Source organism: Leiobunum rupestre, chromosome 2 (genome assembly GCF_980474605.1).
Source record: "Leiobunum rupestre chromosome 2, qqLeiRupe1.1.hap1, whole genome shotgun sequence".
NCBI classification, from domain to species: Eukaryota; Metazoa; Arthropoda; class Arachnida; order Opiliones; family Sclerosomatidae; genus Leiobunum; species Leiobunum rupestre.
This window is the reverse complement of record NC_143385.1, coordinates 47044862-47064270: the sequence shown is the minus strand read 5'-3', so window position 1 is coordinate 47064270 and position 19409 is coordinate 47044862. Positions and strand designations below refer to the sequence as shown.

Here is a 19409-nt window from a genome sequence, read left to right as displayed (position 1 = left end):
TGAAGCTAAAAAAAGACAATTAATTTTATAGAGTTAGTCGGTGTAAAAATAGTCGTTTACTAATGATAAAGCTGACCTTTAAAGCGTTAACAGTGGCGGGATTTAAACCATGGATAAAAAAAGCGTTAATTTAAGTATTATTTCTTTAAACCTTGGAGTTTTGGTTTTTGGAAAGACACCTTAGGGGTTTTGGTTTTTGAAAAGACACCTTAGGGGTTTTGGTTTTTGAAAAGACACCTTAGGGGTTTTGGTTTTTGGAAAGACACCTTAGGGGTTTTGGTTATCAACCCTGACTTTCAAAGAAACTAAAACTTAATATTTGCAAGAAGGAAAATGGTGTTTAGTTTTAGGTAAGAAAGATTGTACTTTTTTATTAACTCAAATTACAGTTAATTACAGAAGCCACAATTCGTTTAAATTAATTTAGACCTAAGGTGATGCCTTGGGTATTAGCCTAGCTGATTATTATTATTTATTATTAACCAGCTCCAGTATTTCTAACTCTTATTTGTTAAAGATATTTTTCTATAGCTTAAGAACGAGAATGTCCTTGAAATGGTCACATCAGTGGTTCGATTTCACTAGATTCCAGCGTAAGCACCGGAAATAAGACTGTAATAATGCCAGAATGTGATTAGCCTGAGTATTTTAATTTTAACACAGATATTTCAAATACCTGTGTAATAGCCCTTTATTACGACTAAAGTGGGGTGGCGGAGTGATTAGCACACAGCAAGAGGTACCTGGTTCGATCCAAACTTGCGGCACTGGGTGAAAACTACTCCTTTGTAGCGTTTGAGAATTATCTCCCTGTTGGATAGAGGGGTTTTCCACCAAGTTCTTCAGTTTCTCCTGTCCATAAACACTCGTAGAGGTTAACTGTAATAGTGTGGCTCGTGTGGAACGAAGGGCTTGCCACCACCCTCCTACCCGGCCACCTGAGCTAATGGCTTTAAAAGTCGCTCGATGACTTAGGCCTAAGGTGGTGCCTTGGGTATTAGCCTATCTGATTATTAAAGGTATAAAGTCCATAATGAAAAGAGATAAAAAAGCTAAACCCTAAACAAATTTTAAGGAATTGAAAAACTGACAAATAACTCGTACCAACATAAAGACGTGAATCTCGGACCAAATGGATCTTAGAGTTTTTTAAAATAACATTAAATACTTAACTTAATAGCGAATTACTAATCATTGTACCATTAAAATATTGCCAAATATATTTGTGATTTGGGTACATTTGTTCGAATTTCATTCGTCCGAACGGTGGTACAAATGTCCGAATGATCATTTGTCCGAATGCCGGAAAACAGGATCGTATGTCCGAAAACGTATTTCATTTGCCCGAAAAATTTATCACAACTTTTGTTGGTGATTTAGTCGTTCAATTTATGTTAACTTTACTGGCGAATTTCATTTGTTCGAATAATCGTTTGTTCGTTTTTTCGAACATTAGGAATTGGTTGTTTTTTTAAAAAATATTGTTAATATAATAAAATAGTAACATTAACGTGAACCTAACCTAACCTAACCTAAAGTAACCTAACCAACAATGAGCTATATTAGGGTCGGTGATTTGTCAATCGAAAGCATATGGCATGTCCTTGATAGCCCATAATAAATTTTTACAATCGGAGAACAAGAAATTAATAATTTTCCCATTTTAGTGGTTTTTGGCGATTTTTGCCTTAAAAGTTACAATTTTTTTTTAAATTAAGAGCGACTTGGTTGAATATTATATTTTTAGTTAGTACTAATCATTTCTGAACTACGATTTCGGTTGCATTTAGAAATTTTAATTTTAAGTAAGATTTCTGGCCAAGGTGCGGGACCCCACAATTGGATTTCGTACCAATTGATAGAGGCGCCGTCTAACACGTCCGCGTTTCGCTACCTTATTTACAAACCAGAAAACTCGAAAAATTAATTTTCGATAAAATTCCTCTTGGGTTTATTAACTTAATGTACAAGATGATTTAAATTTAATAATTAATATGTTATTAATACATCGGGGGGATGGTGTGTACTTAAATGTCCGCGACATCTTGTTTGTAGGATATTTCGAAACTGCTATTAAATCAAACGAGGAAAATGGTTCAAGGTTGCATAAATTAATACTATCGGTCACGTTCCAGCAACGTTTTTGTAATTTGGTATTCGAGATAATATTTTTAGATAAATTTTTCAAAACGGGAATAAATGTAATTAACATTAACTTTCCTTACATAATGAGGCGAACGTCTTTAGTATTAAGAAATGTTAATTTTAAGTTATATTTCTGACCAATTCGCGGGACCCCACAACCCACGTACGCACTATTGTCATGTACCTAATTGTTGACTTTTGAGGAGTAGTAGAAAGTGGTGTACCAATACTCTGACCTTGACGAGTAGCTCACGGTGTAATTCACTCCACCAGTACAAGAAAATAGTTTGATTTAGCGAAACTAAATCGAAACCTTTTCGGCTAACACGCTTTACGAAAGGTTTACGTCTGAGGGGATCATACTAACTCGAGGGGTCGGACATTTACCAAAATCCCGTGCACTTTGTCTAAAATCGCAAAATCTTTTAACTCTCGCTATGGTAAATTAACATTGAAATCCCAAAATCACTTCAAAAAGTACTGTTAAAATCGTTAAAATCTCTACGAAATCCCGAAATCCCGTACAAAATAATGGCAAGTGTCCGACCCCTCGTACTAGTTGGCAGAAATGGAGTGTTTACGTCTGAGGGGATCATACTAGTTGGCAGAAAATGTGTTTACATCTAAGGGGATCATACTAGCGGACAGAAAAGGAGTTTTTACATCTGAGGGGATAATACTAACGGACAGAAAAGGAGTTTTTACGTCTGAGGGGATCGTACTAGCCGACAGAAAAGGATAGTTTACTTCTGAGAGGATCATACGAACGGACAGAAAAAGAGTTTCTGCATCTGAGGGTATCATACTAGCTGGCAGAAAAGGAGTGTTTACGTCTGAGGGGATAATACTAACGGACAGAAAAGGAGTTTTTACGTCTGAGGGGATCGTACTAGCGGACAGAAAAGTATAGTTTACTTCTGAGAGGATCATACAGGCGGGCCTGACAGGACGACTCATAGGTTCTCAGTAATTTATTTAATGAAAAAAATGCATAATATAATAAAGGAGGGAATATATTCATTATGATAATTTTGGCGTTCTTTGAATAAAAAAACTTATTTCGATAAAATGAATTTAAAAATTAATTAGTTATTTTTAAATATGTTGAGTAACACGGGTGTGACGATGGTGCTATTACCATATAATTACTATGCAATTTTCTTAATGTGATAATGACCCAGGAAAAATATCTAAAAAAATTTAAATTCAAGAATGTAGAATGTCAAAGGTAAGTAATCCTCCCAGTCGAATTCCCCTCCACCGATATCGTTTCATTCAAATCGTTTAAAAACCAGAGATTAATAATTCGTGATCCAATAAAAGGGTGATCATACATCTATTTAATTTCGTTCTGAACGAAAAGAAGCATTTTGAGTAGAGTGGGATTGGTAGAAACAATAATTAGGAAGATATTTACTAGGACTATGCGGAAGATGGCGCTTCACAATTAAAACGTGCCACCGAGCGTGCGTCGCGCGCCGTTATTAAATAAAATTGAGAAAGCCCCTAAAATGTTGTGTAGCGCCATCGTCAGCATAGTCCGGGTAAAAATATTCCTCATTGAGATAACTGTTTTGAATTAAATTAGCATTTTCAGTTTCGCTACCTTAGAGCAAGAGTCAAGCAAGTCTAAAAACCCCTATTTGAGAAAAACCAGTTTTAAGTTCGAAATCTAGCGTAATAACAATGCTAATCTAATATTTTGGGGATCGAATCGAATATCAAATATTTTTTTCAAGGCACGTCAAATACCAAATCGAATATTTATAACGTCAAATAATTTGGTCAAATATTTTTAGAGCAAAATTTTAAGGCAGTTAACTGATCAAATACCAAATAGTATTTCGAATACCAAATAATTTGACGTATTTGGTTTTGAAATAACCAAATAGTTTGCATATTTGTCAAAAAAATAAAAAAGTAATTGAAATCACTGTTCATTTTACTTGCAATAGTAAAATACTAAACCAAATGTATAATTTATATTTTATTTTATTTAATAAATTTAAACTATAGTACTAAACTTTTTCAAAGAAAACTTTTACAAACAAAATTTAAAATACACATTTTTAAAGTTTAACTACCCCAGGTCAGTAACTACTGACTACAATTAAAATCAAAGGATCTGCTATATTTTTCATGCTTTGCAAACACTTCATTAAAATCTCGAGTTTTTAAACATATGTAAAGGAGCAGAACTTTTATTACAAATAAAAAATTATATTTAATTTAATTTATAATAATTTTAAAACACTAGTTTTCCTCTGATGGCGTTGAAACTCAACAAATTAGAAAAAGTCCCGCGGTTATTCGACCAGTTTGCAAACTATTTGAAAATACCAAATATTTGTTTCCTATCTTTTCGAATATTCGACTATTTGATCAAGAAAAACGAATATTCGCGAACTTTCCCAAGTGCTATTCGATTCGACGAATCGAATATTCGATTTGGTATTCGATAGAAGTATTTGGACCAACCAAATATTTTGCACACCCCTACTAATCTAATAATTAAAATTGATAAAAATAGACTGAAAATATATAAATTTTGTACTGAGTTACCTTAATTTAAAAACACTCAAGGATTCTTATTTTGAATTTCTTTCAAGAGTCACGTATCTCGACTTACTTGACTTTTGCTCTCAGGTAGCGGTTTGTATAAAGTCATGTAGTGGCCAACGTGAGAACTTCATATATTGCCGACGAAAATTTCGTTATTTGGCGTCACGTGGCTCCATGTAATATGAAAAGGCTAATCGGACTAAATAATCCACGTTATCTAAATATTCATATAAGGAAAGTTGATATTATATTTTATCATTAATAATGTTTAATTTATAATTTATTCATTTATAATAAAAACGATACGGTGGCAAATCGTTTAATTTTTTACTAGTTAAGCTTTCGATCCGAGGGTTAAGTATAACACGAGGATCTTGATTATTTTGCGATAACATCCGACATTTCGAATGATATGTACTTGTAGCTTTATATAAATCCTTATCTAATGTCTCAAGTATTAAAATTGATGCTAGGATTGAAGAAAATAAGTCAATAACCGTCCTAGTGATAGTGTAAATTGGGAAATATAAAAGTTACGGTACAAAATTATCGTAACTTTAAATGAATATGGAAAGTTGAGCGTAAACATTTTAGTTTAAATATCCCTGATTTATCCATTTAGTACAAACCGCCAAATAAACCTTACTCAATGATTTCTCAAATCAACAAGAGCCTTAAGTGAGAAAGTTTTCCAAAAAATTAACATTTTCAACAATTTTAATATTTAGCTTTATGCGTGCACAAACTGCACATATAGTTACAAAATTTGGCAACACTTAAATACCTTCGTAAACAACCCTTGTACAATACTAGAAGTCCAACCCACAAAATTCCCGACTAAACTTCGTCAAAAGAGCTTTCCCAAAAACAATCATTTTCGAATCACCATATTTTTGTACTAAGCTCACGCGGGTTTTGAGAGTTTCCGACTTCGATAAAATGTGTTGATATCGGGGTCCCATAATATTTCATCTTCTTTCACGATAAAGCCGTTCACTGACCGAAGCGTTTTCGTTTTTAACGGAAACTAGCTAAGCACACAACAAAACAGATCTTGTGTACGGATTGTAAAAGTTGGTTTTCGTTGCTCTGTTTCAGATTTTTCGAGTTATTGCAATGGCTAATTACAATTGGCAAGAGCTCTGGAAATTGAAGCCGTCCAAAGTGGTCTTGGAGTTGCAGCAGCAATACGTTGACGCTTTGACGCCCAAAGAAAAAAGAAAAATCAAAGAGGTATACGTCACCATGGTTTTATCTTAAATTTAGTCTTGAATTGAGTTATTTGTTAACTTTTAAAAGTTTATGTTGGCATACGTTCATGTTTTTACCTTTAGGTCGTTCACCGTTATGGTTGCGATCTTTCAATAGTATGCTCGTTTTACCGGTATTTGGAATTATTTGCTACGTTCTACCACTATGGTTACGACGTTTTATCAGTTGTTTTAACACTATGTTTACGTCGTTTTAACAGTATAGTATTGTTTTAGCATTATGGCTACGACGTTTTACCAGTATACCATTGTTTTAACATTATGGTAAAGACGTTTTACCAGTATACCATTGTTTTAACATTATGGTAAAGACGTTTTACCAGTATACTATTGTTTTAATATTATGGTAAAGACGTTTTACCAGTATACCATTGTTTTAGCATTATGGTAAAGACGTTTTACCAGTATACTATTGTTTTAATTTTATGGTAAAGACGTTTTACCAATATACTAGACGTTTTACCAATATACTATTGTTTTAATATTATGGTAAAGACGTTTTACCAATATACTATTGTTTTAATATTATGGTAAAGACGTTTTACCAGTATACTATTGTTTTAATATTATGGTAAAGACGTTTTACCAGTATACCATTGTTTTAGCATTATGGTAAAGACGTTTTACCAGTATACTATTGTTTTAATTTTATGGTAAAGACGTTTTACCAATATACTATTGTTTTAATATTATGGTAAAGACGTTTTACCAATATACTATTGTTTTAATATTATGGTAAAGACGTTTTACCACTATACTATTGTTTTAATATTATGGTAAAGACGTTTTACCAATATACTATTGTTTTAATATTATGGTAAAGACGTTTTACCACTATACTATTGTTTTAATATTATGGTAAAGACGTTTTACCAGTATACCATTGTTTTAGCATTATGGTAAAGACGTTTTACCAGTATACTATTGTTTTAATTTTATGGTAAAGACGTTTTACCAGTATACTATTGTTTTAGCATTATGGTAAAGACGTTTTACCCGTATACTATTGTTTTAATTTTATGGTAAAGACGTTTTACCAATATACTATTGTTTTAATATTATGGTAAAGACGTTTTACCAATATACTATTGTTTTAATATTATGGTAAAGACGTTTTACCAATATACTATTGTTTTAATATTATGGTAAAGACGTTTTACCAGTATACTATTGTTTTAACCCTATAGTTACTATGTTTTATCATTATGGTAATGACGTTTAAACAGTATACTATTGTTTTAACCCTATAGTTACGACGTTTAACAAGTATACTATTGTTTTAACCATATAGTTACGACGTTTAACAGGTATACTATTGTTTTAACCCTATAGTTACGATGTTTTATCATTATGGTAACGACGTTTTACCAGTATACTATTGTTTTAACCCATTAGTTACGATGTTTTATCATTATGGTAACGACGTTTAACCAGTATACTATTGTTTTAACCCTATAGTTACGATGTTTTATCATTATGGTATCCGACGTTTTACCAGTATACTATTGTTTTAACCCTATAGTTACGACGTTTAACAAGTATACTATTGTTTTAACCCTATAGTTACGATGTTTTATCATTATGGTAACAACGTTTAACCAGTATACTATTGTTTTAACCCTTTAGTTACGATGTTTTATCATTATGGTAACGACGTTTAACCAGTATACTATTGTTTTAACCCTATAGTTACGACGTTTAAAAGGTATACTATTGTTTTAACCCTATAGTTACGACGTTTAACAGGTATACTATTGTTTTAACCCTATAGTTACGATGTTTTATCATTATGGTAACGACGTTTAACCAGTATACTATTGTTTTAACCCATTAGTTACGATGTTTTATCATTATGGTAACGACGTTTAACCAGTATACTATTGTTTTAACCCTATAGTTACGATGTTTTATCATTATGGTATCCGACGTTTTACCAGTATACTATTGTTTTAACCCTATAGTTACGATGTTTTATCATTATGGTAACGACGTTTTACCAGTATACTATTGTTTTAACCCATTAGTTACGATGTTTTATCATTATGGTAACGACGTTTAACCAGTATACTATTGTTTAAACCCTATAGTTACGATGTTTTATCATTATGGTATCCGACGTTTTACCAGTATACTATTGTTTTAACCCTATAGTTACGATGTTTTAACATTATGGTCATGACGTTTCACCACAATTTTAATACCTTTTAAAACTATTTTTGCTACCTTTTACCAATATCTTTGCTACGCTCTACCACGACTTTTTATCATTATGGTGACGTTTAGATATTTCTACTAAGTTTAATCTTTAAAGTCAAAATATCTTTGTGGTGATGGTTAGTAAACGTGAACGTGTAGTTCACATTTCTGTAACCAAGGTCGAACAGAACGTAGTTAGGGTTGGCGCTAGTAACGTTAAAAGCCAGTCGTTAGCAGACCGTTTTTTGGTGTAATTCATGCTACCTTTAAGTATATCCTTGTATACTGGCGACCCGCATCTCATGGCAACAGACGCCATCATTCCAAAATAATAGTCATAAACCAGGTAAAAGGGGTTTTATTACACCGGAGGTTCGACACGGTGTCTAAATCGTACAAAAAAGTGGTCAAGGTCAATTCTAACAACGCTTCAACTACGCCCGAGGGTCGTACAACTCTGCGCTTCGCATTCTAATAGAAATGCGAGTCTATCCCAGATAACAACATGAGGAAATGAAATATAATATACATAATTGGTTTTACGTAAGAAGAAATGAAAACTTCGAAACGTCATATATTGAATAAACAAGTCCACTTTCACAGACCAAAAAACATTAAGCGGAAATTTATTTTTTATTCGGGGCATTTACAATAATGATCTTTAAAGATAGTTTTTAAGCTCAAAGTTCAACCTAAATGCCCTGACGAATAATTCGTTGAAGTGTTATTTAGTTGCATTAGCCTACCTAATTAGAATATTATAAGTTTATGTTGGCATACTTTCACGCGTAACTTTTACATCGTTTACCATTACGGTTACAACCTTTCAATAGTATGCTCTGTTTATTGGGATTTATTTGCTACGTAATACCAGTATTTTTGCTACGTAATACCAGAATTTTTGCTACGTAATACCAGTATTTTGCTATGTAATATCAGTATTTTTGATACGTAATACCAGTATTTTGCTACGTAATATCAGTATTTTTGATACGTAATACCAGTATTTTTGCTACGTAATACTAGTATTTTTGCTACGTAATATCACTATGTTTTCGACGTTATACGACTACGTAAAAAATTTATATAGCAGACTACAATTCAGACTAGAGTTGTTAATTTACCGGAAAAGTTAAATGCGGAAAAGTTTCCGCAAATCGGAAAAATAAAAAATTGAAACATATATTACTTTTTAAAGGTTTTTATTCTAGAATAGTTATAATTTTGGATTCGACAAAATGAGGCGAAAATTCCGAGAAAATGTTAAACACCAAATGTCCCAAATACACCGAAACTCTACCCAGAGTTTAAAGTGTAGTGTAGTAAGTGTAGATCAAGCTCTCATGTATTTATGTTATATTTTTCGCGTGAACTATTAAAAAGAAGTTATTATGATGTTATTAATGCAATGATCTAAAGCCGGTGTCGGCTCGACGTTAAGTGGCTCTTTTTTCAACAGATGTCGCTAGCGTCGAAATCAAAACAAGATGCTTAAGCCAAATTTTGACCCAAAAGGCGGGACATAAAATAATCCCTCGCGTTGACTGGCTCGTTTGTAAATTTGACAATAACTTCAATTATAGTAATTTTTAACAATATATCTTAGGTTAAAGTCCACTAAGTACAGTGCAATGGTTTTCTGACGACGGTATTGTTTCGGTAATTTGAATTTTATCTCGCAGTGCCACTAATAGATGGCACCACGATCTCCAGTAAAGTCGTTTATTCGAATAATCGGATAGATTCATTGCCATCTCTAATAACAAGGGCCTTATCATACTACAGGTGGCAATGATAGAGCCGACTGTTGCTTTAATAATAATACCTTTATTAATTGCGACTTTAATCGTATTAAGGTAAAACTGAAAAAAAAGCTAACGTCTTTGAGGGTGACCACAGGAAAATGAAGCACTTCTTTTAAAATACTTCATTATCAAATTACTCTAAAGAGTTTAATATTTATGACCTTAAGAAAGCCTTTAACATATTAAAGGAAAAAATAGGAAATTTATAGTCGATTTATAGCAATTTATAAAAGGGAAGTTTTCGAATATAAAGGAAAATATTAATAATTACGGAAGATTATAGGTAATAAATATTTATGAAGAAAAACAAGTGGTTTTGAAAAATAATTTGGTTTATTTAATGGCCAAGCGAGGTCGCGTCGGGTTTCGCTGGAAAAATTCGAGTCCTGTTGAAGGTTAGATAAACGCGAAAGAATAAATTACAAATTGAAGTTAGTCACATTTAACTGAGCTAGTTTTATCGAAACGTCTATTAAATCATATGGAAAATAAAGACTGGCCTTTTTTCTAGGTCAAGTTCTTCTAATAAGGTTACGTCGCTTCAAATTCAATTTTGTAATCCGAACACGCTTTTTGCTATGGTGAAACGCGTTAAGTTTTAAAAGTGAAAGAAGTTTACCATTTAATATTACGATCTAAGGATTAAGGTTGTTAGCTTGAAGGGATTAAGGTCGTTAGCTTGATTTGTTATTTCTTAGAAATTAGATTAAAGAATGCAGTTTAGCGTTTTTTTATCGTCTTAAGTCTTAAACGATAATAGTTGTAATTTATGATGTTTGAAATATAAATATTTTCACAATACTACGGTTTATATATTTCCACAGGTTAGACTACTTGTACCTTCATACGTGTAGCGTTTTGAGCCTCTTAAGTTCTTCTGACAGGCAACCCTGTTTTCTACTATACTACTAGTACGCCCTCTAATGTACATAAACAGTACTAATTAATTTATTATAAATTAAATTTTTATAAATTTTAATTATAAAATGAGCTACCGTATTTATAATTTTATAATATGTATTTTAAAATTTATTAATTACCTACGATTCATTTAAATTTAAAATATAGGTGGCGCTCCATTTTTAAATATAAATATTATTTTAACAATAGTTGATTATAGTTCAGAAACTTTACACAAGCCGGCGCTGTAGGCGCGAAGTAGATTTTTCCAAATTATCTAAACGCGGGAGTAGCTCATAAGCGTCTATCTCTGAGCCGAAGTAGTCTAACCTGTGTAAATATATAAACCGTGACAATACTACGAGGCTATGAGCAGAAATTTACAACTCTGTTTTGAAGGATCCATGTCTCCAATGCTGAGTGGCTTGGGTTTAGCTGACAGTGGCGACATGAGGTGGCGAAATAGAGAACAAGTGGCCCATTTGTCAAATAGATGCTACGACATCCGCTAATTCAATTTGCATTCGGATTTAAATGCTAAATAGGCTGAATTAAATTCCAAAAATGTTAGGTCTTGATAAAAAATTAAATTGAAGGATATCCTACTATAGTGTTCCTTCTGTCTGCTTACTCTGCTAAAACGCCGAATTTGGTTTAACCGACGACGTAGCAGACGGAAATTTCCCCTTCCATAAAAACGTGCTAAGGTTAATGTAGGGAGCTGTTGGCTCGCGTGGCATGAAGGTCTTTCCACCACCCTCTTACGCATTGTAACCCGACCACGTGAAATAATGGCTTTAAAAGTCGCTTGATGACTTGGGCCTAAGGTGGTGCCAAGGGTATTAACCTAGCTGATTATTATTATTATCTAATGTTAAACCTTTCCCTAAAATTTTAGTTTCACTGTTCCATAATTATAATTATATTAATTTTATGTATTTTTATTATATAATTTTTGTGATTCTTAGTTATATTACTTTATGCATTTCTTATTATATTATTTTTATGTATATTTTATTTTATTATTCAGGAATCCATTCCTCTACTTGAAATGCTTATCCTGCCGTATCGCGTATGATAAGATCACTCTGACGGCTTTGGCCCCGCCTACGAGAGAAAAAAAATCCCCTCTGCGCGCACTCCACTCTCACGTTGTTGTTTGTTAAGTTAACATAGTGACGTCAAAAAAACCGTCAGCCACATCGAGACGAAACTCTGCCGCGATAAGCATTCCAAGTAGCTCATTGGTTCCGACGCAATTGAAGTTACATTTTACCCTCCCCCTCTCTGTCCGAGGGTAAACTAGACCATGATTAATACATAAATACATACATTAAATAAAAGAAAGTATGAGCTTCCAACGAATTTGGCATTTCTGCCACCAGGTTTCGCAGATATTATTGGCGCTAGTTACGTTAAAACATAACGTAATAGCAGACGATTTTTGATCAAGTTCACACTCCTTTTAAAGGGGAATTGTCACCACCCTAAAATTGGTTTAAAACCATTTAAATGGATAGAGGACGTCCGAAAATGGTTATACAAAAAATTTCATGTTAATATTTCCAGTATTTGATTTGTTATTAGTAAACAAATTTCGTGTTTTATCCCCCCCCCCCCCGACTCGAGAATCTCAAACCGCTTGGTTGAACCTACCCGCAGCGCCATCTCGTTTTTCAGTCGGAACTGTAGTCTGCTACGACATTCTCCTTGGTTTTTTAACCGAGTTATATTCGTAGATTGTAGTTTATCGTGTTTTTACAATGCCTTACACGCTGCCCTTTCTCAAATTTTTTCCCCTTCATTCTTTTGGCGCTGCACGTAGGTTCAACCGTGATTTCTGAAATTTTTGGAGCCGTTTGATGTAGGTTGCGGAAAAAGTAGCGTAACATTTTAAATACTTTTCCAATAACTATAAAATTTCAGAGACAAAAACATTAATATATTTTCTATCATTCTGTAAAAAAACCTCGTAAATTTTGGTTTTGGTGACAATTCCCCTTTAAGTAAAGTTACATTACATTTTTAATAAATAGCATTTTGAATTTTCGTTCCAGTTAAGAGCGCGCGTATCTGATGTGCTGAAGCCCAACCACAACGACTACTATTTACTGAAATGGCTCAGAGGTAACGTTCTTCGTTTAGTCAGCTTTCAAGAAACATAAATTCTTAAAATTTCATTTTTGTTTTAGCAAGAAAATTTGATCTCTCAGCGGCGGAAAATATGTTGAGAGCGGTGAGTATTAGAGCAAAGGTACCCTAAATTCGAAATAACCGCCTGGCCCAGCTCTGTTTTCCAACCGTGAAGCGTACAAACTTCTCGATTTATAAAAAATATAGAAAATAACTTTTAATACATAGTTTGCATCCCTACGTCATCAATAACGCAGTTCCAAGTATAGATATATGCACCAAGAATAAATATGTAATATTTGTAATTTGAGCAAAAATGAACCGTACAATAGCGCCATTTTGCTGGTGTAGATTTCTAACTATTATGCGATGGTTAACAGTTTCAATCGTCTGTTTGCGGATTTTAATTATTTTAAAATGATTAAGAATTTAGTTTCACGTTAAAAATGGTTACCTGCCTTGTTAAAAATTGTTCGATTAGTTCAATTAGAAAGACAGACCGAATATTGTCATTTTATTCGATACCGAAGGTAATTGTAAAAGGGATCACCACAAAGGCCTAATAAGATAAACTTTTCGTAGATATTCCTGTCGTCATTTGTTATTTATTTAAATAACCCGGGTTTAAAATCTTATCTGGTTTTGCTTAAGGCCCATAACGATATTATTTTAAAAACTTTAAAGCATATAAATCTAATTTTCGTCAGTTTTGTCGCTTCAATGAGATAACCAACAAAATGGATACCTATTTATAGTAGCTATCGGCGAAATGTTTTGAGTTTTTGACCCCCCTCCCAGTTTCGGTGCCAACTATGTATTCCCCAGACACCACAATACTCGAAATCAGCAGGGCTATTTTGACATCCGACGGAAATATAATCAGCTAGATAAAATTATCTCTTGGAAATACTAAATTTAGAGCTAGGTTAAATATACATGGATCGACCGTAATAATGCCAACGAACTTTAAGAGACTTTAAAAAATTTATTCTTTTAATAAGTGACTATTTCGACGATCATCATTAGTAAAAATACCCGCTCCTATATTAAAAATAACATGGCGATCTTGTTTGAAAAAACATGTAAATAAAGACGAATGATTGATTGAACGGAAAACCATGATTAGCATGTCGATTTTTCTTTGCGTGCTTGAGTGTGCAAAGTTCGTACGTTGTCAGTTCGTTGCTGTGTGTGCTCTTGTTTAGTAGAGCACCGATGAAACAACGGCATCTGCTGATCAGATAATGAAGTTCAGGGGGTGATTTTAATTAGTGGTAATTAGTCTTTTCAGCTTACATAGAGCCACTTAGGGGCCCACACAAACACTTTCTGATTGATCGTCTACTTGGGCTGAAAAACAACCAGCATTTAAACTCCAAAGGCCAATTGCAACCCACCTTTTGTAGTCTCGGGTAACTTGGATTTTGGGTATAGCAGACGTCCATTTGGAGTTAATAATAATAAGCTAGGCTAATACCCAAGGCACCACCTTAGGCCTAAGTCATCAAGCGACTTTTAATGCCAGTAATTCAGGTGGCCGGGCTAGCTCGTAAGAGGGACGTGGCAACCCCTGCGTGCCACACTCACTATTACCGTTATCCTCTGCAAGTTTTTATGGAAGGGGGAAACTGAAGAAGTGGGGGAACCCCCTTTAACTAGTGGGGATATAACTTGCAAACTAGCTACCCTCGAAATACCTAGTTCATATTCCCGTTAATAATGTATAAATAATTTTACCAAATTATTTTCGTCAGAATTTGAAATGGAGGGAAGAGTTCCGAACTGACCACATTCACGAAGAGTTCGAGCCTTCCGAAGTAAGCTCCGAGACTTATAAGTATTTACTTACATTTATAATTATCCTTCACGTAAGTGTCTCAGTGTCACTATCAGCTGAGTTACGATATTACGTTATATTAAATTAGGTGACGTTACGATATTACGTTATATTAAATTAAATGACGTTACGATATTACGTTATATTAAATTAAATGACGTTACGATATTATGTTATATTAAATTACGTTACGATATTACGTTATATTAAATTAGGTGACGTTACGATATTACGTTATATTAAATTAGGTGACGTTACGATATTACGTTATATTAAATTACGTTACGTTACGATATTACGTTATATTAAATTACGTGACTTATATTATATTAAATTACGATATATTATATTAAATTACGTTATATTATATTACGATACACTCTTGAGTTTATCGATAAATATCAGTTTATCCGAATTATCTCGATATTAGGCACAACGAAAGTACACGGCCCAGGGATTGTTTGGCAAGGACAGAATCGGAAACCCAGTTTGGATCTTCCCCGTCGGAAACCAAGACGTCCGTGGACTAGCCAAGGCGGCCAAAATATCGGACATCATCAAGTACTTCGTCTACACCTTAGAACTCAACGAAAGAGCCCAGTGGCACCTCACGGAACAGGTTGGCTGTTTTCACTTCATTAATTCTTCGCGCCTTTAGAGATCGCCATTTTCAAGGTCGAGATCGCTACGTTTATAGATGTTATGTTTTTGAATATTTTCAAGATTAACATTTTGAAGGTCTAGATGACCATTTTCAAGGTCGAGATCACCATGTTTCTTAAAGTTGTTTCAGTATATTTTCAAGATTAACATTTTGAAGGTCTAGACGACCATTTCAAGGTCGAGATCACCATGTTTGTTAAAGTTGTTTCAGTATATTTTCCAGATTAACATTTTGAAGGTCTAGATGACCATTTTCAAGGTCGAGATCACCATGTTTGTTAAAGTTGTTTCAGTATATTTTGAGATAAATATTTTGAAGGTCTTGATGGTCATTTTCATGGTCTTGATCGCCATGTTTGTTAAAGTTGTTTCAGTATATTTTCAAGATTAACATTTTGAAGGTCGAGATGACCATTTTCAAGGTCGAGATCACCATGTTTGTTAAAGTTGTTTCAGTATATTTTTTAGATAAATATTTTGAAGGTCTTGATGGTCATTTTCAAGGTTGACATCGCCATGTACTAAAGATATACCATTTACGCGTCCCTGCTCTAGTGCCACAATTTGCCTAAAAAGAATATCTAGAAACATAGAAAAACATTCATCTGTGTTGGCCTGATTAATGAGTGAGTCCGCAAATTTGAATCTCAATTTCGAAATGAGACGAAACTGACTTTCAAATTTTACAGTAAAATTTTCATGTTGATTTCCGTTTTTTTATGAGGATTTGGAGATTTTGGAAACGATTTTCATCAAAATTTTGGCAGTTTCTCGTTGTTCTCCACATTTCTGCAATCTTTATTGAATAGTGTACTTGAATTTGGCGAATGTTCAACAACTCCTGATTTTCAGACCGTGACACTAGGGTGTATTTTTTTAACTTTTCATCGGCGCGGCCATATTTGTTTTTCACGGCATTAGTGTCGGCTTCATCCAAGACACAACAAGTTTCTCAAGCTACAATCTTAACTTAACTTAAAGCTACAAACGTAACTTACTTAAATAATATTAACTTTCGGCCCTATTTCTTATTGTAGATATATAATTCAGGTCCATTTATTTTAGCTTATTTTGTCAACGAATTTCTAGCGGCTGTCATTTTAGTCTGTGTTTTAGTATGTTTTGACTCTGGTAGAGTTGCTTCATCTATAGGCTAAAGTCAAGAAAACCCCATTTTAAAAAGAAAATCTATAATATTTGCAATAATAGTAGAATAATAGCAATCTACTGAAATTATGATTAAAGTAACGTTAAAGCTTAATGTAAAAAATACTCAAGTGTTCATAATTCAAATTATTTTAAAAGTCACGTATGTCGACTTGCTTGACTTTTATACTCAGATACCGACTTAGAAGTAACTTCATTCACCTATCAGTTTGTTGTAGTTTACATGGTTAAATTTTATTAGGATTAGGTAACCAGGTTCGTATAGCTAATTGGTTTTCATCGTTATTTTAGTATGGCAAAGTAGTTCAGAACCTGACGTGCATATTCGATTTGGACAACTTCAGATTTAAAGAATTCGTCTGGAAACCAGGTCTGTTTGTTTTTTCTAGAAATAAAGTTTTTTCGGACTTTTCTAAAAATAATGTTTTTCTGGCTTTTCTAAAAATAATTTTTTTCTGGCTTTTCTAAAAATAAAATTGTTTCAAGCTTTTTCTAAAAATAAAATTATTTCTGGCTTTTCTATAAATAAAGTTTTTTCGGACTTTTCTAAAAATAATGTTTTTCTGGCTTTTTCTAAAAATAAAATTGTTTCTGGCTTTTTCTAAAAATAAGAGTTTTTTCTGGCTTTTCTAAAAAAAAAGTTTTTTTCTAGCTTTCGACGTCATTACACAACTTTTGAAAATTTTCGAGGGAAGTTATCCAGAATCCTTATACAGAGCATACGGCGTCAACGGTTAGTTAAATAACTACGTTATTAAAAAATGTTAAATTTAATTAAAAGTTGAGACTGAGAAAACATTTCGCCACTAGAAAGACCAAAAAAATAAAAAAATTAATAAAATAAATTGGAATTGAAAGACTTACCGTAATTTATATTTTCTTTAAGGCCCCTACGGGCTAGATTCACCTGCAAATCAACTGTCAACTTGCTAGGAATTCCGCGAAGTTGGCGGCTGAGCCTTGAAAAACTTGCTCAGTGGGTGAGCCTAGTGAAAATATAAATTATCATAACTCTTTGTAATCTGAGTTAGAAACCAAATTCAAATTGCAAGTTTATTTTTCTAGATCCAATAATGTATTTAATTATATTTAGGGGGAACAACTTATTTTGAGACGATACTCGGGTATCATGGTTCAATTTTTCCTCGGCACTCAGGGTTGGGGGAAGGAAAAACAACACCGTCGTATGCTTCAATTTCTAGTGAACCCAAGAGATGTTTTTAGTGGAAAGGAGCTTACTGTTAGCGCTAAAAAAACTACTCCACAGAGTCGATCTCCCTAATTATAAATAAATAAATACGTTCTTGATCTTTCTAATGGCGAAAAATGTTTTTCATCCTGAACTTTTCCTTTAAATTAACGTATATAACCAGGAGGCATGACTAGGAGTTGACAGCGTTTGCCGCGGTGAATGGACCACGGCGTCGTGAACACAAAAACCCGTTTTTCCCAATAACCCCCGCTTTCAACCCACCCCTCGAATTTTCTCTCAGCCGTTCTTTATTTTCTCTTCCATGGCGTGAGATACTCTACTCTCAACCATGGACTAACAAAACGTTTTGTTAGTCCATGTCTCAACATTGCGCCCTCTGGTAGAAAAAACCCCTTCTCGCGGGCTCACCTTCAGAACTGGTTTTTTCTTAAGCGGTAGTTCCCACAATCCTCGCTAGAGAGCGTCACTAAAATATTTCATCTCGGGTCCGTCTCCGAGACTGGAGATACCACGGTTTGGGGGGGGGGGTAAAAGTTTGAGAAGGGAAAGACACGTTTTTCGTTCACAGTGCGCGTTGGGAAAAGCGCCCGGCTATGAACTCCTAGTCATGTCTCCTGATATAACTTTTAATGGTTGAAACTTTTGTATTATTTTATCGCGAATAGCACCCAAGATATTTTCCATATTTTATAACCTGGTCAAACCCTTCATCAGCGAAGACACCAAAAACAAAATTCAGATATTTGGGCGAGGTGGGTTGATTGCCAAAATTAAAAATTAAATATTTTACTTAAGTTTTATTATATTGTAAATCTAGATGGCTGGAAGGAAGCGGTAGTGAAGACCATCGACCCGAATCAACTACCGAAGCATTGGGGAGGCAATCTGGTGGACGAAGTTGATGGAAACCCTTATTGCTCCACACACGTAATTCTTCTCATTTTTAAACTGAGCTTATAGACTGGTTAAGCCAGCCCTTTGAAAACGGGAAATTGTAGCTGAGTGTAGACGTACGTACCTACTACAATTTCAACCTACACGTTTCCTGGTGCTAGCTTAACCCGTCTAATATTTACTCTAACCGCCTAAAAGCTATATAACATAAGTCTATAAGGATATTCCAGAAGTGTATCAGTTAGACCATAAGCCTATCATAAGGTCCCTATAAGCAAAGGTCAAATTTTTGACGATCACATACCCGTTATTAAGAGGTAGGTATTCAAAACCTGCACCTCCTAGTGGTTATGTTCTCAACTAGGCATTTCTCCAAATCAATTTCGCGCACAAACTTAGAACCACGAGGGATAAAAAATCAGCTAGGCTAATACTCAAGGCACCAGCTTAGGCCTAAGTCATCGAGCTACTTTTGAAGCCTTTAATTCAAGTGGCCTGGTTACAATGCGCAGGAGGGTGGTGGCAAGCCCTCCAAGCCACGCGAGCCAACAGCTCCCTACTCTAACTATTACCGTTAACCTCAACAAGCTTTTATGGAAAGGGAAACCGAAGAGCTCGGGGGA

At 33.9% G+C, this 19409-nt stretch overlaps 1 protein-coding gene across 2 annotated transcripts in view; it reads left to right on the top strand.

The window, feature by feature from the left end:
• The window catches only part of LOC149957661 (SEC14-like protein 2), a 35629-nt gene that overhangs the window by 13923 nt on the left and 2297 nt on the right, over window positions 1-19409 (top strand). For both annotated transcript variants that reach the window (XM_090165676.1, XM_090165675.1), the window contains 9 exons: window positions 5806-5940; window positions 12937-13006; window positions 13072-13115; window positions 14767-14829; window positions 15280-15468; window positions 16971-17049; window positions 17332-17412; window positions 18558-18644; window positions 18710-18819. In XM_090165676.1, coding sequence (XP_090021802.1) covers window positions 5824-5940; window positions 12937-13006; window positions 13072-13115; window positions 14767-14829; window positions 15280-15468; window positions 16971-17049; window positions 17332-17412; window positions 18558-18644; window positions 18710-18819 — 840 coding nt within the window. In that variant the 5' untranslated portion in view covers window positions 5806-5823. The remainder of the gene's footprint in view (window positions 1-5805; window positions 5941-12936; window positions 13007-13071; window positions 13116-14766; window positions 14830-15279; window positions 15469-16970; window positions 17050-17331; window positions 17413-18557; window positions 18645-18709; window positions 18820-19409) is intronic.